The following is a 26,029-nucleotide window of genomic DNA, read 5'->3' as shown; positions in this document are numbered from 1 at the left end:
CACGATGAAAGTGGTAACATTGGACATGGGTAAAACTTGTAAAATATGAATAAAGGATTGACAATAGAGGATTCTTTTTCATGCGCATTTACGAAGCGTAAAATAAGATCCCTGATAAAGAAATGAAGGCTGAAACGCTCTTTCATCCCTTTAAAAAAAATTTCAAGCGATTAAAGACGCTTTACAACCTACAAAGTGCCTTTCAGAAATTTAGTTACTATAGAATCTCCAGTAAATTCACAGCAAGGACAAGGCGGCAGAATATAATCTCTCCAAATAGATAAGATGTCGATTATGTTGATCATTTACTTATTTGTAGTGGACATTAGGACCCGGGAGACGGTGGTTTCGGGAGGAAAAAGGAAGTCCTTATTGGCGGCGATATTTCTATTTAAAGATTATCCTGAGTCAGGAAACTCGGGCTCCGTAATGACCGGGCTTCGAGAATCACTCTGTTAAACTGCCGGCGTGAAAAGCAATGGAAGCGAAAATGGAAGACTTGGACGCCTGCATTTCTGCGGAAACTGATAAAATTGAGCCGGAAATATCTTCGCTAGAGGACGAAGTCTGTGAAGGAGGAGTGCTGGAACCAGAGGAGGAGGAAAAACTTGGAGAAAGGTAACAGGATCTAGAAAGAAGGCTGAGGGAACAATTTTAACCATGAGACACTGTTTACATAATTTAGCAATACAGACTAGCACTGCGAAATAATGTAGAGAGAAGTGGTCAGATATGATTCTGTGGAGATCTAGATTCGTTTCGCTCACTGTTCTCGCCTGCAGTTTGGCAGTGGTGGTGTTTGCACTGCCGGCTATTTAAAGTTGACTTGGACACCAGATACGAAGGCCTCTCTGCCCCTCCTACTTGTTGTCTGTTGAAACCAAAATAATTTAGCATTAAACCGAATGTCATTGTCGAATGACAGTTTCTCCCGCAAGAACATTATCAAATATGACCCCCCTCCTACCACACTCTTCCCGGCAGTAACTTTCTATTGGACAGACGAGTTAGTCAAAGGACAAGTTAATATGGGGTCCCTGTCGATGACGCGATCGCAAAAATAAGAACAGTAACGGATCGTTGATTTGGACAGCATTGTATGAAGTAGTAGAAGTTTTGGCTCGCTCTGAAGGGTATTTGTTGTATTTCCACCAAAATTGTAATATATCCCATCTTTAATTCCGAGTCACGATTTAACTATGAAATTGTGTTTGGGTTGGGGGGGAAGGGGGAAATTATTTGGGACGCTGGCCCTGTGTAGTTGAGACCGGAATGAGCAATAAGCAGTGACAGTGTTAGCATCCACAATAAAATTAAAGGGGAACTAACTTCACCAGACGGCACATTTTTTGTTTATGTTTCTCTATCACAAGGTCCTGCCAAGATCCGAACTGGATACTTAGTAGTCCTTGCGTTGAATCTTGATATCATGGTATCTGTACCAAGTGGTTTGCAGAAGGGTCATCAGGTATCATTAAACCTATGCTTTTCTCACTACCATAAACACAAGAGATTTTCGGGTGCTGGAAATCCACAGTAACGCACACAAAATGCTGGAGGAAAATCAGCAGGTCGGGCAGCACCAATGAAGAGGAATAAAGAGGCTAGCAGTTCAAAAGATCGGATCTTTGTTTCTCTGCATAGATGGTGCCTGACCTGTCGAATTCCTCCAGAATTTTGTGTGTTTTCTAATTACTTGTTTGCTACAGCTAACTAGAACTTGAGACTCCCAAAGTAAAATGGTGGTAATGTACAAAACTTTTGATGACATTTTATTAGTTTAGTGTAATTAGATGACCTTTTGTTTAACAACATGGTAAACCTGGGGAAAGACAAAGGTAAGTGTAACTATCTGCCATAATGGAGTTATACACTCCAGAATGTCTGTGGGATTGCTTCACATTGGACAACCACATTGACAGGTACATGCTGTACATCAGATAGCCATTTATGTCCATTGGCCAATTGTTGCTGGCTGCCTACTATATAACATTTTAACTGCTCCCTCCAAAACATGTAGCTCACTGCTGCACAATATATCTCTAGTCTGCCGTCTGTCTGATCCTTGGCTAAACATTTCCTTGTTTCTGCATTATTTATAAATGTCCCTTGTTTCCAATTATTCTTGAAAAGTTTCCTTGGCCCATACTGGCCTTTTCTTGCAAGCCATTCATCACCTGACATGGAACATGTACAGCCAGTTTTATATGGATAATTATGGCATTAGTTCTAGTCCCACAAGTGAGCTGAATATTTCAATGTTGACACATTACTTTCTACTCAACATTCACTTGAGGTCACATATGCTTTTGGTGTATTCTTTCTAGCTATTTCATATGTCAATAGTAAACTATCTAAGTTTAGCAACAAATTTTCAAAAAATTGTTGAGTAGTACTGGACTTGCATCCTTTCTTTATCCTAAGGATAGTCTAAGTCTTTTTAGACTGTATCGGTTCTAAAAGCAACCTATATATTAAAGAGATTATAAAAATAAAGGTTAGCTTTATCATCACACATACATCGAAACAAATAGGGAGATGTCTAATATGTGTATATGGCCACCACAGTGAGAGGATTGGGCTGGGTGCAGCTGCAAGTGTCCCCGTGCTTCTGGTGCCAACATAGCATAGCCACATCTCTCTTATCCACACCCTAACTGTACATCTTTTGGAATGTGAGAAGAAACCAGAGCTCCTGGAGGAAACCTACACAGTCGCAGGGAGAACGTGCAAACTCCTTACAGATAGCGGTGGGTATTGAACCTCGACCTGCCACTGTAAAGTGTGGTGCTAACCGCGATGTTACCATGGTATTTTTGTAATAACTTTTTCTGCTGCTGTTGATTTTATGATTCAACTCTGCATGTTGTCCATGATATAGGGACATTCTAGATATTTAGCTTTGTGTCTCTCATGCATGCCTTAAATTGCCTGGGGTCACTTGTGGTGAATTGACCAGCATATTACTGGTAACATTTTGCTTGTGTGTTTTTGTGAATTTATTCTCATTGTCTTTACTCCTTAACTGATTGGTAAAGTTAAATAATTTATTCACTTTAAACTTCCTTTCCTTTCCCTATATTCAAGTGCTGTACCTTGTCTCTGATAAAAGCAAGTTGATGAGATTCAGGTGGAGAAGTCAAGACCTTGCAAAGAGGGCTGGGCAGGGCTTCATAGCGGCAAATAATGCCAACTGTTGATGGAAGTTGCAAATCGAAGGCACATACATCCAAGTAGTTTGGGATGGTATATGAAAGCATGAAGCATACAGGTAAGTTAGATGGTTACAGTCTTTCAAGGGCAGGAGAGTCTAAAACTAGAAGGCATATGTTTAAGGCAAGTGAGGAAAGATTTAAAAGGGGCCCAAGGATCAACATGGAGGATGGTGGGAATGCAGAAGAAGCTGCCAGATGAAACTTTAGAGCTGGGTACAATTACAATATTTAAAAGGCATTTGAACAGGTAGATGCATGGAAAAAGGTTATATGTACATGGCCAAAATGCAGTTAGGAGACCAAAAGGCAAAGTTTTTAATAGATTGAAAACTGTGAGAAAAATGGTTACAACCTAAACTATTGATACTTAGTAATAGCTACTTCTCCTCTGATACCTACTTATATTTCAATTCAGTCATTCAAATACCAGAATTAAGGCATACAGGCCTCATCAAAAAAACTGTGAGGTTGTGGTTGCCATACACAAGAATCATCTACTATGGAAAGAACAATTAAAACTGATATTTTAGAGGGATCTTTTAAAAAGTAAGAATGAGTCTGACACTGGGAAAGTAAACAAGATGAGCCTTCATGCACACAAGCCTTCATACTTGTCGTGAATGTGGAACCAAAAGGCAAGAATTTAGGGTTGTGCTGAACAATTTAAGAACAGATGTTCAAATGAATTTCTTTATATGTAAGATGGTTAACAACTAGAACAGATTGCCATAGAGGATGGTTGGGGCCAAGACATGGGTATTGTTTCATTGCAGCCTGATTTATAAAATGAAGGTGTCTGGCTATATATCAAATAGGCAGAATTGCTCAGTTGACCTCAAAGGATGCTTTGAAGCATTCAGGTGCTGATATATTGTGTTTTTCTTCAATGCATAAAATAATAATATCAGAATGGAGGAAGAGGAGCTGGCCATTCAGACCCACAAATCTGAACTACCATTCAAAAAATTTTGTAGCTCTCATAAAATCCTAAATCCATCCACACATCATGGTTTAATGTTGCAGGCTATCAAAATCTATCAGATATTATCTATCAAGATAGCACATGCTACTTTTTCTGAGAGAGTTCCACAACTTGTATCAGCCTTTGCATGGTGAACATCCCTCCAAAAGACGAACATCTCTCCAAAATGATTTGGCTCTGATTTTAAGGTATGACCAATCACTTTGTGGAAACTATTACAAAATGGGATAATGCTGGAGGACTGGGAAATGCCCTTTTGATCCAGTTTCCCTTCAAGCAGGAATGATTGCTCTTTAACTATCTCCAATTCCATTCAAAGTCTATAAAACCTGAATCCAGAATAAACTATTTTCTTATCTGCTTCACATGTTATTTTTATTGTTGCACAATTCATTGGAAAGTAAGGAGCTGGAAAAGCCATCTGATGCATCTTGACAACCCTATTTAAAATGGCGTGAAATTTTCTTGCCAACCTTTAATGTCTCATATAGGGTACCGAGCAAAAGTCTTAGATATATATCAGCTAGAGTGCCTAAGATATTTGCACAGTACTGTATTTGTCAACATAGAGCAGAGAGTGAGTATAAAAATCTGGCGGGAGCAAAAGATGTTGGGAATGGTGAGGGTGGAGTGCTGCAGGAGGGGTGTGGGACAGGTGACAGAGAAGGAGTGCCAGGACAGGAGTGTGTTGGTAGTGTGGGTGCAGACACACCCAGCCCTGAGACACCAGGCAAGATCATTTGATTCCAAACAATTGGTTTATTGATCATTACAGAATGTCTCTCTGGTGGTTCCTGCTTCCTCCCCACTCCCAACCTGCTTCCTACTCTCAGTCCACAACAGAGACCCGTATCAGAATCAGGTTTATCATCACTCACATATGTCATTATTTTTTTGGCAGTAGCAGTACAGTGCAATACATATAATTACTATAGTACTGTGCAAAAGTCTTAGGCTTCCTGGCTGATATACTGCATGTGCCTAAGACTTTTACACAAGTATGGAAGGCAATTTTATTTTCTCTCATCTTTGTTTAATCAGCATTTTTAACTATATGGTTAATATCCTTATAATCTTTAATTCCCCATCTCAGTTTTGATCCACCTTCCAAGGAGAAATTGATGTCAATTATTTTCATATCAACTAGGCTGATCTTAGAAGAGTTAACATTTTGCTTGAGTTTAATGAATTTATCCTTATGGCTTTTACACTATAATGGATTGGCCAAGTTAAATAATTCACTTACTTTAAACTTCCTTTCCCTATGTTAAAGAGCTGTACCTTGTCTCCATTCAGGATTCCGAGTGTCAACAGAATTTAATTCAGAAGTAAACTTGGATCAAATGCTTAAAGTAATAATTGATTTTCAATGTTTTGGGTGAAGACTTCTCATCCAGACTGATGAAGTCTTGACCTGAAATGTCAACTGTCCATTTCCCTCCATAGATGCTGTCTAACCTGCTGAGTTCCTCCAGCATACTGTCTGCTGGTGTCTGTCTCTATAAGTTAAAGAGCAGATTGATTCCTTTTGTGAAAGGATGAAGTGAGAGGTAATATTTAAACAACTGAGTTTATATTTCTTCATCTCTTCACAGATGAGATGAGGACTACCCAGCCTATAGAAGATTTATGATCATCTGTTTGTACTGTGAAATGTTAGTAATGTTGCCTACATTTAAACATATTAACCCAAATCTGTGTACATCTGCAATATAATTCTAGGTAAGATATAAAATAAAAGCAGAAAACGCAGGAAATCCTCACCAGGTTAAGTAGCATCTGTGGAAAAACAGAGGTAATATTCCATGTGGATCACATTTCTTCAGATCTCAGGAAAGTTAGAAAATCAGTGTCCTTCTGAAGTGGGAAAATCAGAGTTGAGTTGCAGTGAAGGATAGAGAAAAGGAAACAGAATTTACTGTAGTGGAGACCAAACAAAACAGAATCAGAGTCCTGTTTAATATCACTGGCATAAATCGTGAAACTTCTTTTGCAGCAGTGGTGCAGTACAATACGTCAGAAAAATTATAAATTACACAATGTATGTGTGTATGAAAATATGTATATCTACACACACAAAAAGAGAGCAAGTCCATTCAGAAACTTGATAGCAGAGGGGAAGAAACTGCTCCTGAAACATTGAGCGTGTATCTTCAGGCTCCTATACCTCCTCCTTAATGGTAGCAATGAGAAGAGGGCATGTACTAGGTGATGGTTTGGGGGGTGGGGTGGTCCATAGTGATAGATGGTGCCTTGTTGAGGTATTGCCTTTTGAAGGTGTCCTTAATGCTGGGGAGGCTAGTGCCCATGATGGAGCTGGCTGAGTTTACAGCTTTCTGCAGCTTTTTCCAGTCCTCTGCAGAGGCCCCTTCATACCAGAAGGTGATGCAACCAGTTAGAGTATTCACCACAGTACAACTGTTAAAATTTGCAAGTGTATTGGATGACATATCAAGTCTCCTCAAACTCCTAATGAAAAATAGCTGCTGTCATGCCTTCTTTGTAATTGCATCAATATGTTGGGCCCAGGACAGATCCTCAAAGATGTTGCCACACAGGAACTTGAAACTGCTCACACTTTCCACTGCTGAGGACTGTTGTATATTCTCTTGATTTCCCCTTCCTGAAGTCGGCAATTCCTTGTTTTTACTGATGTTTGTTTGTTTATTTAGGGATAGAGTGTGGAATAGGCCCTTCTGACCTTTCAAGATGTGCCACCCAACTCTGATTTAAACCTAGCCTAATCATGGGACAATTTACAATAACCAATTAGCCTACCTGTTACTTCTTTGGACTGTGGGAGCAAACCAGTGCACCTGGAGAAAGCCCACAGAGACAAAACACAGAGACTCCTTACAGAGGACGCCAGTATTGAGCTCTGAACTCCAACAACCAGAGCTGTAATAGCATCACGCTAACCGTTGCATTACCTTGGCGTTGACATCACTGAACTAGCTGATCTGTCTCGCTCCTGTGTGCCTCCTCGTCATCGTCTGAAATTCAGCCAACAATAGTTGTGACATCGGCAAATTTATAGATGGCCTTAGAGCTGTGTCTAGCCACATAGTTGCGTGTGTAGAAAGAGTACGGCAGTGGGGTAAGTCTGTGTTTATGAAGTGCACCAGGTGTCGATTGTCAGCAAGGCGGGGATGTTATTTCTGATCTGCACGGACTGTGGTCTCCCAGTGTAGAACTCAAGGATCCAGTTTCAGAGGGAGATACAGAGGCCCAGGTTTTGAGGTTTGTTGCTTAGAACTGAGGGTATGATGCTGTTGAATGCTGAGCTGTAATCAATAAACAGCAGCATGACACGGGTTTTACTATAGTCCAGTTGCTCTAAGGCTGAGTGGAGAGCCAATGAGATTTCATCCGGTGTAGCCTATGGTGGCGATAGGCAAATTGCAGCAGGTCCAGGCCCTTGTCTAGAATCAACTCCTGCCTAAGCATAGCCAACATCTCAAAGCACTTCAAAACAGTGGATGTTAATGCCACTGGGCGATGGCTGTTGAGGGAGCTCACCAAGCTCTTCTTGGGCACTGGTATGATCTGAGCTCATGGAAACCTCCAGAAGCAACAGTGAGAGATTAAAGATGTCCTTGAAAACTCCCGCCAGTTGGTTGGCACAGGTTTTCAAAGCCTTACCAGGTACACCATCAGGGCCTGACGCCTTGTGAGGGTTCACCCTCTTGAAAGATGTTCTGATGTTGGCCTCCGAAACAGAGATTACAGGGTCACTAAATGCTGCAGGGATTTGCATAGTCTCCCTTTCAAAGTGTGCATAAAAGGCATTGGGCTCAACTGGGAGTGAAACATTACAGCCATTCCTGATGTTAGGCTTCACTGTATGGGAAGAAATGGCTTGCAAGCCCTGACAGAGCTAACTTGCAACTGATTGAATCGGTAGCCTCAATTGGAATTGTTTATTCGCTGTCAAATAGGCTTCCATAGGCCGTACGTGGGCTTTTTGTATAGTTCAGGATCACCAGCCTTGAATGCCACAGATCGTGGCCTCAGCTAACTTTGAATCTCCTAGTCCATCCATATTATTTGGCTTGGATAAGTCCAGTATGTTCTCAAAGGCACACACTCATCCACACAGGTCTTGAAGTCAGTGATAACTGTGGCATAATCTTTCAGAATATGAAGAATAATTCTTGAATATTGTCTAGTCCACTGGCTCAAAGCAGTCCTGCAAGTGCTCTGCCTCTGTTGACCATATCTTCTTGGTCCACACCACTGGTACTGTGGTCCTTAGTCTCTGGCTATAGTAAAAATACAACCAGGTGATTGTCTACTTAAAAGCAATATGGTTCAACAGGAATAGCCACAGTATGAAATATGTACAAGATTCTGCCCTAACATCCTAAATTAGAGTCTGATAGATAATGGAATGGAGAAATGCATACAATAGTTCAAATTTCAAAGTAAAATTTATTTTCAGAGTACACACATGTCACCACATACAACTCTGCGATCCTTTTTCCTGCAGGCATACTTAGTAAATCTGTAGAACAGTAACTGTAAACAGGATCAATGCACAAAAAATTGTGCAAATGCAAATAATAATAAATAGCAATAAATAAAAGCATGAAATAACAAAATAAAGAGTTGGTAAAGCGAGACCATTGGTTGTTCAAGAGCCAGATGATTGAGGGGTAGTAACTGTTCATGACCCTGATGGCAGGTGAGATAAGACCATGGCCTGGGTGGTGAGGATCGTGGATGATGGATGCTGCTTTTCCATGGCAATGTTTCACATAGATGTGCTCAATGGTTACACTGTAATGACGTGGATAGGCTTTTTCCATCAAGAGTAGGGGAGATTCAAACAAGAGGTGACTAGTGGGGTACTGCAAGGCTCAGTGCTGGGACCCCAGTTGTTTACAATATATATTAATGATGTAGATGAGGGGATTAAATGCAGCATCTCCAAGTTTGCGGATGACACGAAGCTGGGCGGCGGTGTTAGCTGTGAGGAGGATGCTAAGAGGATGCAGGGTGACTTGGATAGGTTATGTGAGTGTGCAAATTCATGGCAGATGCAGTTTAATGTGGATAAATGTGAGGTTATCCACTTTGGTTGCAAGAACAGGAAAACAGATTATTATCTGAATGGTGGTCGATTAGGAAAAGGGAGGATGCAACGAGACCTGGGTGTCATTGTACACCAGTCATTGAAGGTGGGCATGCAGGTACAGCAGGCAGTGAAAAAGGCAAATGGTATGTTGGCATTCATAGCAAAAGGATTTGAGTACAGGAGCAGGGAGGTTCTACTGCAGTCGTACAAGGCCTTGGTGAGACCACACCTAGAATATTGTGTGCAGTTTTAGTCCCCTAATCTGAGGAAAGACATTCTTGCCACAGAGGAAGTACAGAGAAGATTCACCAGATTGATTCCTGGGATGGCAGGACTTTCATATGAAGAAAGACTGGATCGACTAGGCTTATACTCACTGGAATTTAGAAGACTGAGGGGGGATCTTATTGAAACATATAAATTCTAAAGGGATTGGACAGGCTAGATGCAGGAAGATTGTTTCCAGAACAAGGGGTCACAGTTTAAGGATAAAGGGGAAGCCTTTTAGGACCGAGGTGAGGAAAAACTTCTGAAAAACAGAGAGTGGTGAATCTGTGGAATCCTCTGCCACAGGAAACAGTTGAGGCTGGTTCATTGGCTATATTTAAGAGGGAGTTAGATATGGCCTTTGTGGCTAAAGGGATCGGGGGTATGGAGAGAAAGCAGGTACAGGGTTCTGAGTTGGATGATCAGCCATGATCATACTGAATGGCGGTGCAGGCTTGAAGGACCGAATGGCCTACTCCTGTACCTATTTTCTGTGTTTCTATGTTTCTAAGAAGACATGAGTTGAGAGTTAGGGGGCAAAAGTTTAAGGGTAACACGAGGGGGAATTTCTTTACTTGGAGAGTGGTAGCTGTGTGGAATGAGCTTCCAGTAGAAGTGGTAGAGGCAGGTTTCGTATTGTCATTTAAAGTAAAATTGGATAGGTATCTGGACAGGAAAGGAATGGAGGGTTATGGGCTGAGTGCAGGTCAGTGGGACTAGGTGAGGGTAAGCATTCTGCATGGACTAGAAGGGCCGAGGTGGCCCTTTGTTATATGGTTATGGTTGGGAGGGCTTAACCTGTGATGTACTGGGCTAAATCCACTACTTTTTGTAGGACTTTCTGTTTAAAGGCTTTGGTGTTCTCATACCAAGCCATAATACAGTTGGTCAGCACGCTACCCACCACACATCTATAGAAATTTGCCAAGGTTTTTTATGACGTGCTGAATCTCCGCAGACTCCTGAGGAAATAAAGGCATTGCCATGCTTCCTTTGCAATTATGTTTATATGATGGGTCCAGGACAGGTCCGCTGAGATAGTGACACCCAGGAATTTAAAGTTACTGACCCTCTCCACCTCTGATCACAATCAGTTCTTTGGTATTATTGACATTGAGTGAGAGATTGTTGTTGTTACTCACCCAAATTTTCAATAGCATACCTCTTGTATGCTGATTCATCACCCCCTTTGATACAGCCCACAACAGTGGTATCATCAGCAAACTTGTATATGGTGTTGGTACTGTATTTAGCCAAATACAGGCTGATATGTTTCAACACCAGCCTCTGAAAACACTTTGTCACTGTGGATGTCAGTGCCATTGCCGATAGTCATTTAGACAGGTTACCACACTCTTCTTGGGCACCAGTTCAGATACTGAGACCAAAGGATCATCAGGAAACTTGGGGGTGCACGAAGGTTCCTCCCAGTTCTGGTGATCAAAGCAAGTATAGAAAGCATTGAGTTCATCTGGAAGTGAAGCTCTGCTGTCCCCTATGTCCTAGCTTTGTAGGAGGATATGGCATTCAAACCCTGCTACAACAGTTGTGTATACCTCATTGATTCTAGTCTAGTATGGAATCTCTACTTAGCCCAAGAGATGGCTTTCCGGAGATCATAATGGCACCTCTTGTAGCATCTGGCTCTCAGCAAATTCTGGATTTCATGGTTCATCCAGGCCTTCTGATTGGGATAAACCCTGAACAATGTTGTGGGGACACACTCAACCACAGATATTCTAATAAAGTCTGTTACAATTCTGGTGTAGTCATTCAGGTCCTCAGATGAGTTCCTGTATGCAGCCCAGTCCACTGACTCAAGGCAATCCTGCAACCGTTCCTCTGCACCCTGTGACCACCTCTTAGTTGTCTTAATCCATGCTTCTTTAGGCTTTGTTTGTATTCAGGTAGCAGGCATACAGCCAAGTGGTCTGGTTTGCCAAAATGTTGTCTTGGAAAGGAATGATAGGCTTTCCTTTTCGTAGTGTAGTTGTGGTCAAGTGGGTTGGGACCTCTGGTGCAACAGGTTATATGCTGGTGATAATTGGGCAGGATTTTCTTCATGGAGGCCTGGTGAAAATCGCTGACTATAATTTGAAGTGTGTCGGGATGGCTGTTTCTTGCCTGCAAACAACATTGTGCAGTGTTGCAAGTGCTTGTTCGTATTCAGTCACTGGTGGTATGTAAACTGCCGTCGGGATCGCGGATGAGGCAAATAAAATAGTCAACATTTAATCGTCAGGTGAACAAGAAGTCCGCAAAACCCCACTATCCATACACGAGTGAGAATTGACTAAAAATCACATGCTCCACCTTTCTCCTTACCAGAGTTCGCAGTTCGATTCATTCTGAAAATCATAAAACCTTCTGGTTGGATAACCCCATCAAGTGCATTCGCAGTTAACCAATTTTCAGTTCAACGGACAACTGAGATCTGTCTGATACAGTAGCCTTGCCCTGAGGTTGTCAGTTTTATTTTCCAGTGACTGCACATTCTTCAACAAGATGTTGGTTAGTGGAGACACCATCTATCTATGCTTCAGCCTGAATTGAATTTTGCCTATCCTGCTACATTTTCGGCCTTTAAGTTGCTGTGTATAACTGCTCCTCATTTAACCATCGAATGTGAGATCTAAAGACCATTGATAAAATTTTGTAGTCCATTGTTAAGAGGAAAGTTACATGCTGCAGATTGTAGCGAAAGTAATTCAAAAGAAGTATATTTAAGAGGAAAACTGGTACAACTTTCTGCAGCCCACAGAATGTCATTGATGTACTCCTGCGCCATCTTGAAACCTAATGCCGTTAGGTTGATATAACTCCACACTCAACAGCTCTATTCTCTTGCATTTTTTTTTTGCTATTGTCAATAGTAATCTTTGGTCCCTTGGAGGATAAGACAACTGAATTACTAATAACAGGAAGCAGAATTAAGACATAGGAGAGAGGAGCAGAATTTAGGTCATTTGGCTGATCGTGTCTGCTCCACTGTTCGATCATGGTTGATTTATTGTCCCTCTCAGTCCCATTCTCTTGACTCCAATCCATAACCTTTGATGTCCTGACGAACCTATCAACCTTTGTTTCAAATATACCCATTCACCTGTCTGTGGCAATGAATTCTACAGATTCACCACTGTTTGGCTAAAGTGTCAGAAATAGTAAATTGCTTTTGATCAATCTTCATCAAAGAAGCACTTAAAAACATCCTCATAATATTAGATAGTAAAGGAGGAAAAAGACAATGTAAATTAATGGGTTAACCCAGCCTTTCTCAGCCCTTTTTGCCCTGGAGGAATTCTTGAGATAATTTTCAGGTCTGAAGAAACCCCTGTGATTATTTAGAGAGATTATATATATAATTATACCTACAGCTCATGATATGTTAGCATGATCAGTAAGTTATAGATATAATCCAAAAATAATTGTCAATACTTTTTTGAGTAGAGAATGTATTTTTAGCCAAACTTCCAATCTCATAAGGAAAACATAATAAATTTCTGTTAAAGATGGAATTTAATTTTTCTAAAGGTGGGCTTGGTCAATATAGTTTAAGTAAAGGTTGTAAATTGGTTTTAATTAATGCTATTTACAATATGTAAATTTATTGACTATATTGAATCGTAAAGTTACTAAAAAACATAAGCCATAGCAATATGGATTTAAAAAAATAGCCTAAGACACAATTTTATACAAGACTTTCTCATGCTGCATCTTGTCCTTGCATTTTACCCACTATATTTTTACATGCTGCCATTATTTGGTTCTCACCAACTGTGTGACTTTTCTGGGTAATAAGTTCTGCTACTAACTAACTTGCTTCCTGAAACCTTTGACTGACTTTATTAACAAAAGATCAATTTATTGATCAAACAATGATCAATTTATTAACAAACTCTGTTTTGAGTTTCCAATAGCTGTTTAAAATAATCAACTTTTACATGTGGTGTGTCAGTGATTTGTCATTAAGTGTCTTTTCAATTTTGCTGGAGCCATTGCTGCATTTGTAGGTTATTTGCCACAGACGAGGCACAATGTAATCGGACAACTTGGATCCCTAGTCCATGTAAAACCCATTGATAAGTAACTTCCATTGTAAAGACAGACATTTTGTGTGTCTGTTGTTATCCTAGTATAGTGAAGTGACTCAGAAGATTGAAATTCTTCAACATTAACCTTATCAGAATTGTCCGTAGGCCGAGGCTTAGAATCCTCCTCTTCCAACTCATACATCCTCTTCAAAAATCGTCACTTTGGACCGTCTTTAGAATGAAAATTTCGCTCCAATTTTCTACTATGCCAATAGAGCTTGTTCGATCCCATAAGTCAGTTGGCAGTGTGTTAGGGGAAGTCAAGGGGTGTAATGCAGGAGGGAGAGACTGACATCACAGCCCAAGTTGGGCGAGTCTATTCAATGCTTGGAAAATGCACTTCATGCTCTGCATCAGCCTACTGTCCATTCCTCTGTGCAGGACCGTGCTTACCAATGATCAGCCTACCATCTTCCCCTTTGTGCAATAGAGCACTCACAAATTATTAACAGCCTCCCCTATCTCGCAGAAAGAACCGAGAGTGGACTCAACCAAATTAACATGATCCTATTGCGCACTGCCACGCTGGGCTGAGAGACCTCTAACGAGATTGCTTGTGGAGCTGCTCAGCCATTGCCCACCACTGTGAATGCTAGTGTCATGCATTATATGAAGTTCAAAGAATGTTTTTTTTAATCACAATCTCTCGCAGAACCCTGAGTTAAAGTATCCAGAGGCTTTAGCCACAGCTTTGGTCTCCATATTTAGGGAGGAGATGTATACTGTACATCGGAATTGTTGTAAATAAAATTTACCAGGCCTACAGTGACGAGATTGACATATGAGCAAGGTTTGATCAGGTTGGACATTCCTTTACTGAAGTAAAGATAACAAAAATGTGATCCTATTGAAATGGACAAGATTTTGTGGGTATTTAGCAGGTGGATTTTGACAATGGACATACTTAGAACAAAGGAGCAGACTTTCAGAATAAAGGGTCATGTAGTTAATATAAAGAAAAGCAGGAATTTCTTCACTCAAGTGGTCATGGCTTTTTGGGACATTGTACTCCAAAGAGCTGTGGAGGCAGAGTCAAGACATATATTCAAGGTAGAGATTGACATACATTTGAATTTGGGAAGAAAATGGCAAGGTGGTGTTGAGGATGAGATGTGTCAGCAGTGATCTTATTGAATGTCAGAGGCCATTCAAGGGACTGATTTGGCCTACTACTCCTCCATTTCTTATCCTGATCCACTTTTCTCTGTCGTAATCCCAAGAGCGTAAACTTTTAAGATAAGTTTTGATTTATTTTAAGAGATTAACTTTGTCACGTGTACATCAAAGCATACAGTGAAATGCATAATTGGAGTCAAATCAAATCAGTAAAGGTTGTGCAAGAGTTGACATGCTTTGTCTGGCATGACCACAACTTGCAAACCCAAATTGTGCATCGTTGAAATGGGAGTGAATACCAGAGGAAACCCACACAGTCACATGGGAAATGTACAAATTCCTTAGGCAGTGGTGGGAATGGAACACCTAATGTAAAGTGGCGCACTAACCACTGTGGTACTGCGCCGGTATTTAAGGCTGTTTCAATGTGGAATATTCTCTTATACACTGTGGTAGCTTTGAATTGAACTGAATTGACTTCATTGCTTACATCCCTCATATACATGAGTAAAAAGCTTTGTGTTACTTCTCCATCTAAATGTGAAATTTATAGTAATTTATAATAAATAGTATGTTTTTCAGATGGCAGCAGCTGGAATAGATTGTGGTTGGGGTGATTCGGGTCTCCAGTGATCCTTCAGGCCCACTTTACACACCTGTCTTTGTAAATGTCGAGAATAAGGGGAATAGCCTGCCTAGAAGGAGCTTTTACGTTCGCCCTGTGACTACGTGGGTTTCCTCCAGGACTCCGGTTTCTTCCCACATTCCAAAGACGTATGAGTTATGGTTAGTAAGCTGTGGGCATTCTGTGTTGGCTCTGGAAGCCTGATGACACTCGTAGGCTCTCCCCAGCACATCTCCAACTGTGTCGGTCATTGACACAAACAACACATTTAACAGTATGTTTCAGTGTTTTGATGTTCTGTACGTGTAATAAATCTAAACTTTAAATTAGTGAAGCAGAAAAAATCCACAGAAGTTTTAATGAAATGATTTAATTACTTAGCAGAATGGAATATTTTAGTGTATTGGAAGCATAACAGTAAATAGGACTGGTCTAATTAACTCAGAGAGAAAAGCAGAGAGAAAGATGCACAACAGCCTCTAAACATGCAAGTATATATCAATGCTTGTATAATAATTTTTGTTTCACACAATATAACAGTTAACTATTATTAAGGCAATAGACCTCAACAACTCAGACCACAAATGCCCTTCAATAGACTTCAACAACACTTCAAGTTCCAAATGACTCTTCAACTACAGCAACTGTGTCTGCTGTCCATGCAATTCCTTCCTTTCCCCAGTTTATTAAAGCACCTGCCTCACCAAATATATCTACTTGTTGTAGGTGAGAAAAAAAGCAATCAGAATCCAAAGCCCTGAGCTGTAGCAGTTCTTCATTCAATAGGGAAGACCAAGTGGTGGAAGGCCCCCGAGCACAGTTACAATACGTACATTGCTCAAACCGATACGGATGGCCTCCACAGTGTAGCCAGTTGCATTCCAAGAAATTGGATGGTATCATGATTTCCTTTAACACAAAACTGTCATTTGTGCATGCATCATGAAACACTAGCTTAAATAGAATATATTTTGTACTAACTGATTTACTTTTTTCACACATATTCCATGAGAGAGATTTTATAAATTTGGGAAGTGGTTTGTAAATTTGGTCAGGGGATTTTTCTGAAAAATGGATTGCTGTAGTGGGGAGGGGTCATCTGTACATTTCACATTGATTGACAGATGTCAAATGCAATTAGTTGTTCAGCAAGTTATTTCACTATTGTGTGTGAACAAATGGTTCTACAGTATAATGGATTTACAATGGGAGTGTATTTTAAGCTATAAGGCAACAATGACATTATTAATTCTTTCTATTCCCATTACAACATATTGTTCCATGATCTCCTCTAGAGCCGCAATTAAGCCACTCTCAGGTTGGAGGAGCAACACCTAATAGTTTGTTTTCATAGCCTCCAATCTGATAACAGGAATATTGATTTCTCTAACTTTCAGTAATTTCTCCTATTTCCCCCATTCTTTTTCAATCTCCTATTCTGGCTCCCCTCTTGCCCTTTCTTTTCTCACCTGCCCAGCACTTCCCTTTGGTGCCCCTCCTCATTCCATTTCTCCCATGGTCCACTATCCTCCCCTATCAGATTCCTTCCTCTTAAGCCCTTTATGTCTTCCACCTATCACTTCTCAGCTTTTCACTTCATTTATCCCCCCTCCCCTCCACCTACCTGGGAGGGGGAAGACAACATATGTGATAAGATGATGATGTCATCCTACATAATGAAGGAAATGATAGAGGAAGGTGAGGCAATGTTAGTTAAATTTAGTGTAATTTGGCGATGCGTTTGATAGAGACGTTGTGGGCCAAAGGGCCTGTTTGTGAGCTGTACTGTTTTGTGTATTAGATAAGGTTACTCTGGAGGAGGTGGGAATGCCAAATAATTATCTGAAATTATTTGAGGAAAATGTTATGAAAGGTGCAAATGTGACTTAAAATACTAGAATTCATACATATTTAAGCTGGATAAATATTTCATGATGCTGGAGTGAAACACCCAAGGCAGTATGTGTGCAGGGAATGCCATATTATTTTTGAGACAGTTTGCCATGTGGGTAAAGTCTTGTTCTTGCATATCTTTATTGCTTTCTCATACTGTAGAGTATGGAATCTTATTTATTGCTATAGGGAGCAGTGGTGATTACTTGCTATATCAATGCACAACGAACTGCAGCTTAAAATAGCCCAAGGCATAAATTGATGACCATTACCAGTGATTTGGTATGGATTTGCTGTTGTTTCTAAAGCTATTTGTTTAGCTTGGGAAAATTCTCCACTGGTGAAGATTTCCTATCAGTGATGTTATGATAGAACTACTCCTTGAATTATCAATGGATTTGGCTTCCTATTACATGCATCAGTTCCTGCCTCCTTTTGTTGTATTTGATGCTTTCAATCATGTTCTAACACGGACCACACACATTTATGAGTCAAATGAAAATTTTTACAAAACTCAGTTAAAACTCACTCTATGTTGAGAAAGTCTGATAATTAATTGAACACTTCAAAACATTTCTATCAACTGGACAGTAACCAGAAGGTGTGAACAAACAACTAATATCCAAGTACCAAATAACCTCTGTAAACTTTACCCATGAATCTTTAATCTGGCTAATATACCACTCTTCTGAGTTATGTCAGTTTGAGGCTGTTCGAAAGCGTATATCAAAATGGCCAATGAATGTTATCATCTTTATATCCCACAGAATTCTAAACCTAACAAAGTCATCACCACATACACCACAGTAATTCTGAGCAGAAGTTGTGTATTTTAGATCCTTTTACAGTTGTGTATGTTGTTCAAATAGTTTATCAGACAATTGACACTGTTTAAAATATTGTATAAGCAATTTGTAGTTTTTAAAATTCAGATGTTTACAATGTTTTTATTGTCTTACTTTAGGACATGTTATAGTAATTCCTTGATCTATGATTACTTACTGAATTTTTGCTAAAACATATTTTTTGGGGGTAACTTCTATTTATGAAGCTCTTTTTGTTATAATGAGCAGAGTGTCTCTTGCCACGTCGCAATACACTATACTCAAATGCCCGCAATGTATTTAAACTCAGCCTTTGTATGAAATACTGCTTTCTGTTTGAACATTAACACTGGCATCTCATGTGGCTCTCAGTCGGTGTTCCCAGCAAAATGAATGCTAATTGAATCAATTCTAAAAAGGATATTGCATCAAAATTGTTGTTTGTTCAACTCCTGCTCTATCACTTCCTGACCTTTCTATTGATAGTACTCTTTCAGTCCTATTGATGGAGTGGTGATCCATTATTGAAGTGACTAGCTTCATGAACCTTAGGGTGACATATACCTCACAGGGTCAGTGCTGTCACAGTCAAGATTCATGAATCAAATGATCACAAATTGAGGAGTTACTGTAAATTTATTTTAAAAATCATTTATGTATTTGAAATAGTTTGGAAATGTACAATGCAAAATCTTGCCTTACAACTTTGTTTGCTTATTTTCTGATAGCCTAAAGGAAGTCATTAAAGACAAGTCAGTAAAACCTAAGGTGAATTACATTATGTCAAGCTCATCCTTCTCCATGTTGGCGGTTCAAAGTGAGGATTGTGGAATTATTTGGGAAACTGTTTCCAGTAGTCGGTGCTCCACACCATGGGCATCGGAAAGCACTGCCTCTGATGTTTACAGCGTGGAAAGTACCCCTCTGAGCTCTCCGCCAGGGAAAGTAATATTTATTACAGACAAACTGTCCCAGTGCTCATCTGTGAATGAGCATCAAAGCAATAAAAAGAGTAAATCTGAGAAGCATCATGTTGAGGCAATGGATCTCAGGCCAGGAGATGCCTTGGAAATGGCCAGAAATAACTTGTGTGTTTTAAGAACACAAGCAGACAAAGTTCAACCAGTTGAAATGGACAAAATGACAAATTCAAAATTGTTGAAGGAGTCTAATAAGACAGAGGTTTACAGTCAACCGCTCATAGAACATAGACCAGTATTGTCGAAATTAGCAAGAAAACCCAGTGAGGATGGAAATGTGTTGCGTGAGGTGTCAGCAGCCACTGAAGATGCCGTGCAACATCATGCTCCAGTGCACTGTCAGAGGAAACTTCATAAAAATACAGTAGAACAGAATGAAAATAGTGTAAAACTGGAAGACAGTTGTTTAATCAATTCATTTTCAACAAGACCAGACCAACAAGTTAGCATGCCTCCAGCAAAGCTAAGAAAGCAAAGAGAATCAGAAACTTTGAAACATTTCTCAGATACAAGACTTATTTCAGCATTACCAGAGTGCAAAGATTCAAGGCTGTCTGTAGAAACCAGTGCAGAGCCTGTAAAAATTTCACATTCAAAAGAGACTTGTAAAGACACAGAGCTCTTCTCTTCACCAACCAAGATGGTAATATCTAATGGAACAATACCAACAGGCAAGGGTGACTTGCAAAATATTAAAGTTGCTTCAGATTATGGTCCATCCTTTTCTTATGAAACATCAATTCCAGACTGTAAAAAATTAGCTTCTGACATGGAGCTAACATCTATTCCATTTGAGGATAGATCACATTTAAATAGAAGTCCAATTGGCAACACATTAACAAAAACAATACCTCATCATTTTCCAGAGAAACAAGAAATTATGATAAAAGAGGATCAAGCTTTTTCAATGGCAAATCCAGAAGTCAAATTTCTAGGGATGCCTATAACTATCAGTTCAGAGCTTACAAAGCCCATGGGAAGTGCAGAATCTGGAATACCTTATAAAGGCACAGATAATTTTGGATCAGTAATCAAAGATGAGTGTGTAGAAGCTGCCGATGTAAATTTACAGAATTTATCTTTCATTCCAACTGTAGGAATGGTTGCAGGTATGGAAACACCTCAAAGTTCAGAGAGGCATGAAGCTGAGATACAGGAGAAACCATTTTACTCCATGACAAATCCAGAGACATCGGAAGTGTTAAATGGATCCCTTCGCAGCACAACACGCAGAACACCTGAGGATGCTTGTCACTCAAGGTTAGTAGATTTGGAAGATAAATTACAGCTCGAAGAAGATAGTAAAATTCAGAAAGCTGTGTTCAACATAGTGGCTGAAGGTTCTGAAATTTTGAACATTATTGCTCCAGCAAGCATTTGTTCAGTGGACCAAGAGGAATGTCGCAAAATGCAGGACAACCTGATGTACTTACAAGTCAATCCTATTATTGAAAGAAAAGATTTTAAAGGTGATATTGAAAGCACAGATAGTTTTAATAGAATGAAGGATGCACAACAATCAAGATTATTGGGTGCATCACAACATTGTGAGCAACAACCGAATCCTCAGAATTTGTGGGACTCCTTCACTGTGGGAAAATCCAGTCCTTCCTCTCTAGTGCATACTGAACATGTTCATGTAACTGGATCAAATCCTTCCAATGTGGCTGGGTCAAATCCCTCTGTTGCAATTGGAACCAATCCCACTCATGAGATTGAGACAAATGCTCAATTGGATCAGCTTGGATCCAATCCTCATACCATCTGCTCTAATCCTTCTCATGCGAGCAAATCTAATCCCACTTCAGTTGAGACACCCAATCCTTCCACCGTTACAGTATCCAATCCTGCATCCACTGAACAATGCATTGCAGTTGATAAGTCCGCTAAGAAGAGCAGAACCAAGGAAGATGATTATTTTGAAAAATATACTTTGGTGGATGAACGAGTCCCCATTGATCCAGTTACTATAGTACGCAAAGTCCAGGAATTATCAGTTCTAGAGGTAGAGAATCCATCTGTGATAAACCTGGAAATGGGCCTGAGCACAGAAGAAAAAGAGCTTTTTAATTTTGATGAGTTTGATGTGTCTAGAAATCCTGGAAGCTTTGATGATACAACAGAATTTTCTATACAAACACCCAAGCCTGAGCCATTGAGAAGAAGAGAGGAAGCAGATATTGCAGGTGTATTTTATCATAAGGAAGCTGGTTCGTTGCTCTTTGACACAACTGAAGGAATTCTTTCGCGCTCCCATAATTTTCCAATTTCAACCAAGTTGGTTGATCTTACACTTCTAGAGGAACCACCTGCTCTGGCATTTTATTATAAAGATCTCTATGAGGAAGCTAAGGGACGGAGAGAGCAGAACAATGACCAGTCAGATGAGGACAGCAGTAATCCCGAACTTTCATTTCAATGTCAGTCATCTGACACAGATGAAGGGACTGGTTTGTATTTCGAGAAGTATATCCTGAAGGATGATATCCTAGATTTGCCAAGGGGAACGAAACCAGAACAATCTCCTTATTTGAATGAAGCATTGCCTCAAAATGTTGCAGTTGAAGCAGAAAGAATTTCATTATTTTCAGAAAATGAAGAGCAGTTTCCTGCAATAGACATTGATAAGGCAGAAGTTGCAATGCAAGAAAGAGATTCTGAAAAAATATTGGAGCTACAGAAAGAATATGAAGAAAAATCAATGGAAGAACATGAAGGTCAAAAAGTTTTGTCAGAAACTCTATCCATAACATGTGAGGAAGTTTCAGAAGACTTAAGTATGGCAGTTGAGCAAAAGGAAGAAAATACTAATGAGATGACAATTGAGGGAACACTGGATATTCAAATGTCACCTGTTGAGGAAACATCTTATGTAAAAGAAAAACTTTCCTCTGTTGTTAAAGATCACTTGGATACAGGGCATCTTGTCAATCTAGATTATTCATTTGATGAATACGGAAACCTCTCCAGTGAAACAGGATTAGACATTAATTATAATTTTCCAGCACGAGAAATTAAAGTTAATCAGGGATGTGTGTCCAGTAAGAAGGCAGATATTTATCAGAATGAATTTGATATTTTGAAGAAGGAACAATCTATTGAACAAAAATTCAGAATTGAAGATGAACAGGCTCCTGCTGAATTGGGACAGGAAACTGACCAGGAATGCATTCAACCATCCAGAAATATTGAAAATGCAGCACACAATGAAATAATCATTGGGGAGCACACTTTAAAGACTGAAGAAATAGCTCCACAACCAGGGACAGAAGAATATGGGAACACAGACTATACAGCAAGAATGGATGAAGAAATCTGTAAATGTGTTCTGAAAGAAGACTTTGGTCTTAATGATAAGACATTACAACTAGAATCAACCGAAATTCCAATAGCTGTTGATGAAATGGAAACTTCAGAAGTTGAAATAATTGATTTACAGAGTATTGAAAGCACTTCTAAGGAAAAGGTTAACATTGAAACCGAAGACCTAGGAAAAACTATGGATGAAACAGGTTTTGAAGAAAACAATGATTTGACTCTATCAGAAGTCAATAATTATGAAATTATTCCAGATCTTACTGAAGAATTGCAGGAAGAAGAGTGTCTTACTGGTGACACAGTGCATCCCATGCAAAGCAAGTATAAGTCATCCAAGATGCCATCAAGTGAGATACTTACTGATGTAATAACTTATGAGCGAGAGTCAAAGCATACTTTTGATGATATTCAAACTGGGCAAGATTCTCACAGAACAATAAGTGAAGCAGAAGATAATGAAATTGAGGTTCCACAAGAGCATTGCCCAGAAATTATCCAGAATAAGGTAGATATCAATAATAAAGCTTATCGTCATGAAAGCTCAGAGGATTTACTTGTGAAAGATGTAGAGGAAGAATCCAAAGATTTGTCTTTAATGGAAGATGTGAAAATTATTGAGGATGAAAGTAACCAGGCAGAACTTGATAGTCTAGAATTTACAGATAAAGAATTGGAAGAAATTAATCAAGAAGAAACTCAAGAATTGAGTCTCCAGAAGACAATAGGAGAGGAGATAGTTGGGGTAATCCCACAGAAACCACCAAAGCCAGCTGACACCTATTGTGTTACCTGTGGGCTTCCAATTTTTGCAATTGATAAACTGTTTGGAGAACATCAAGATCATGATGTCATCTCAATAGATGCAGCTGTGGTGAACCTAAAGGTGAGAAACGTTGTGTTAAATAAACCTACATTTAGATCACCTTGCACATTGAAGCATTCATCCCAAATTGCAGCTTTCCAGTGAAAATTTATTTCTGTTTGGCACTTGATTGGTTAAAAAAATTGTGCAATACTTATTAAACCAATAAAAAGATAATTATTGGCTACTAATGCTGTAAACTAAGCAAAATTATCAAACTTAAATTTTCCTTGTGTTGGCTTATTATATATTGATGTTTAAAATGTCTAGTTGAAAGGAATATATGCATTGCCTAAATGTTTGATGAACCATTTACAAGACTTGACTCTACTGAAGATATCAGTTTAGTAGTTATTATCAATTAATCATGCAACAGTCTCCATTCTGCCTGAAACTTGTAACAGGCACCCAAAAATAGGGGCATCAGGCAAATAGTGGAGACGGGTTATTGAAATGGGGAGATAAATGGAGCTAACAGAAGTAGCTTGTAACAACAGACCAGTGTAGGTTGCCAGGTTTTAAGAACCTGAGTTACAGGGAAGGGTTGAATAGATTAGAATTTTATTGCCTGGAATATAAGAGAATGAAGGGAAATTTGATAGAGGTATACAAAATTATGGGGGGTATAATAGGGTAAATACAAACATATTTTCCTCACTAATGTTGGGTGAGACTAGAACTAGAGGTCAAGAGTTAAGAGTGGAAGCTGAAATGTTTAAGAGGAACATAAGGGGGAACTTCTTCACTTAGAGGGTGGTAAAAGTTTGGAAAGAACTGCCAGAACATTGGTGAATACAGGTTTGATTCCATTGTTTAGAAAAGTTTGGATACATACATGGAAGGAAGGGGTTTGGAGAGCTATGATCTAGATGCAGGTTGATAGGACTAGGCAGAATAATAGCTTGGTATGGACTAGATGGGCTGAAGGGCCTGTTTCTGTGCTGTAGTGCTCTATGATTCTGTCATTGCTTATTAACAATCATTACAAATGAAATCCTAGGATTCAAACTCTCTTTCATGAAGATAATGAAATAATGTTGTTTATTAATTTGGTTAATAATTAATCTGCATAATGTAGTTGAAACCTGAAACAGTAAATGTGTTGATGTCTATTAAACAGATTGGCACAGGAACAGGCAGTTTAACCATTAGTCCATCAGGAATGCAATGGCTCTGCTGTCCAGTCATTATCAAAGCAAGGAGCAATACCTTTGTGTCATGCTCCTTGTGAGTATCCAATTACGCATACTTGGGTCTTATGGATAATTTGGATGATGATGGCATGGGAATGCCAGATGCAGATAGTTTACCACTTAGGGAAATTACTGATCCAGCTAATGGATTGAATTAATCTCCCAACTAGAATCTCAGTCAATAAAACACACTCACACTTAAAAAATATCTCAAGGTGGTAACTAGGACTGCTTTTTCCTTTGATCGCCAAAGCTCATGTATAGACCATACACCATACCTCTAATTCACAAGGTGAATCTTGGTTGAACAAATAATAAGCATACAATAAGTACAATGAACATCATTACAAGATTGTCTTCTCAAATTATCGAAGTAAATTTATTATTAGTGTCACCATATATTATCTGAAGATACATTTTCATGCAGGCATTCCCAGGAAAAATCCCAAGAATATTGTTTACTAGTCTACCACACATTGTAGGGCAAAGTGTGTGCCTACAAATGTTCAAGTGCTGAGATTTTAATGATTGGGTATCAGAGACCTAACAAATAGTTAACAGTATTCTTGAAGGGTACCATATGTTGTGACTGTGGTCAAAGTTACCAGGAGACATTGAAGCTGATGAGATTGAAGTCTTTATTCAGCACAACAAGCTGGCATCTTTGGAGACACTCCTGGAAGACGCTTGCTTGACCCAATATGACATGACATTTTTATATGCTAAAGATCAAAGGTAATGGCAGGGTAAGTCTATAGTTACAATGTGTCCACAATGCTTCCTTTGAATTACATATACTTTTCAAACACACAGATCTTCACACCAACACTCCAGACACCCAAAGTGAATGTTAATCACCACTGGCTCTGGCTGTATTCATGCTTATGCAGACATCTCAGGTCAATAAAGTGTTTATTTGTTTGCAATCGACCCCAGTCTGCAGCTCCGGGAACATCATTGTTCTGAACTGCATTTTAAACCCAATCTACAACCCACATTCAGGTCTGAAGACTGGTTACTGTTCCAATTAATATTTGTTATATTACATAACTCCAGAATGCACCCTAACAGCCCCTCCTCTTGGCCCCCCAGACAAAAATAATTTTGATACAGGAAAAGACCAAACCTTAAGGAGGATCTAATCAAGAAAGGCAGCAAAAATGTCATGTACTTTGTTCTCTCATCCCCAATTACCTGTCATATCCCTATGTGCATCTACATCTACACTATCATCCCTAATGGCTAACTACAAAACCAAGCAGAGATGGTACTGTGCTAGAGCAGCATGGTAATGTAATGGTTGGCACAACACTGTTGTGACCTGTATTCCATTCCCACCACTGCCTTTAAGGAGGTTGTACGTTCTCCACGTGATTGTGTGGGTTTCCTCCGGGTGCTATGGTTTTCTCCCACAGTCCAAAGATTTGCTGGTTGGTAGGCTAATTGGTCATGGTAAATTGTCCCATGATTAGGCTAGGTTTACTTTGGGGATTGCTTGGCAGTGTGGCTAAAGGACAGAAGGACATATTCCACTCTTTATCTCAATACATTGACAAATAGTCTTTAAAATGCAGCTTTGTCATTGA

The 26,029-nt window shown here is 39.5% G+C and overlaps 1 protein-coding gene across 1 annotated transcript in view; it reads left to right on the top strand.

The window, feature by feature from the left end:
• Positions 1-430: 430 nt before the first annotated feature.
• The window catches only part of LOC132396482 (cardiomyopathy-associated protein 5-like), a 104,896-nt gene continuing 79,297 nt past the window's right edge, over positions 431-26,029 (top strand). Inside the window, exons 1-3 of the mRNA XM_059974023.1 lie at positions 431-618; positions 18,819-19,006; positions 20,168-23,271. Coding sequence (XP_059830006.1) covers positions 479-618; positions 18,819-19,006; positions 20,168-23,271 — 3,432 coding nt within the window. The 5' untranslated portion in view covers positions 431-478. The remainder of the gene's footprint in view (positions 619-18,818; positions 19,007-20,167; positions 23,272-26,029) is intronic.

The sequence above is a fragment of the Hypanus sabinus genome, chromosome 7, assembly GCF_030144855.1.
Source record: "Hypanus sabinus isolate sHypSab1 chromosome 7, sHypSab1.hap1, whole genome shotgun sequence".
NCBI lineage: Eukaryota > Metazoa > Chordata > Chondrichthyes > Myliobatiformes > Dasyatidae > Hypanus > Hypanus sabinus.
The sequence above is the reverse complement of the archived record's forward strand: the minus strand, read 5'-3'. Positions and strand labels throughout refer to the sequence as shown.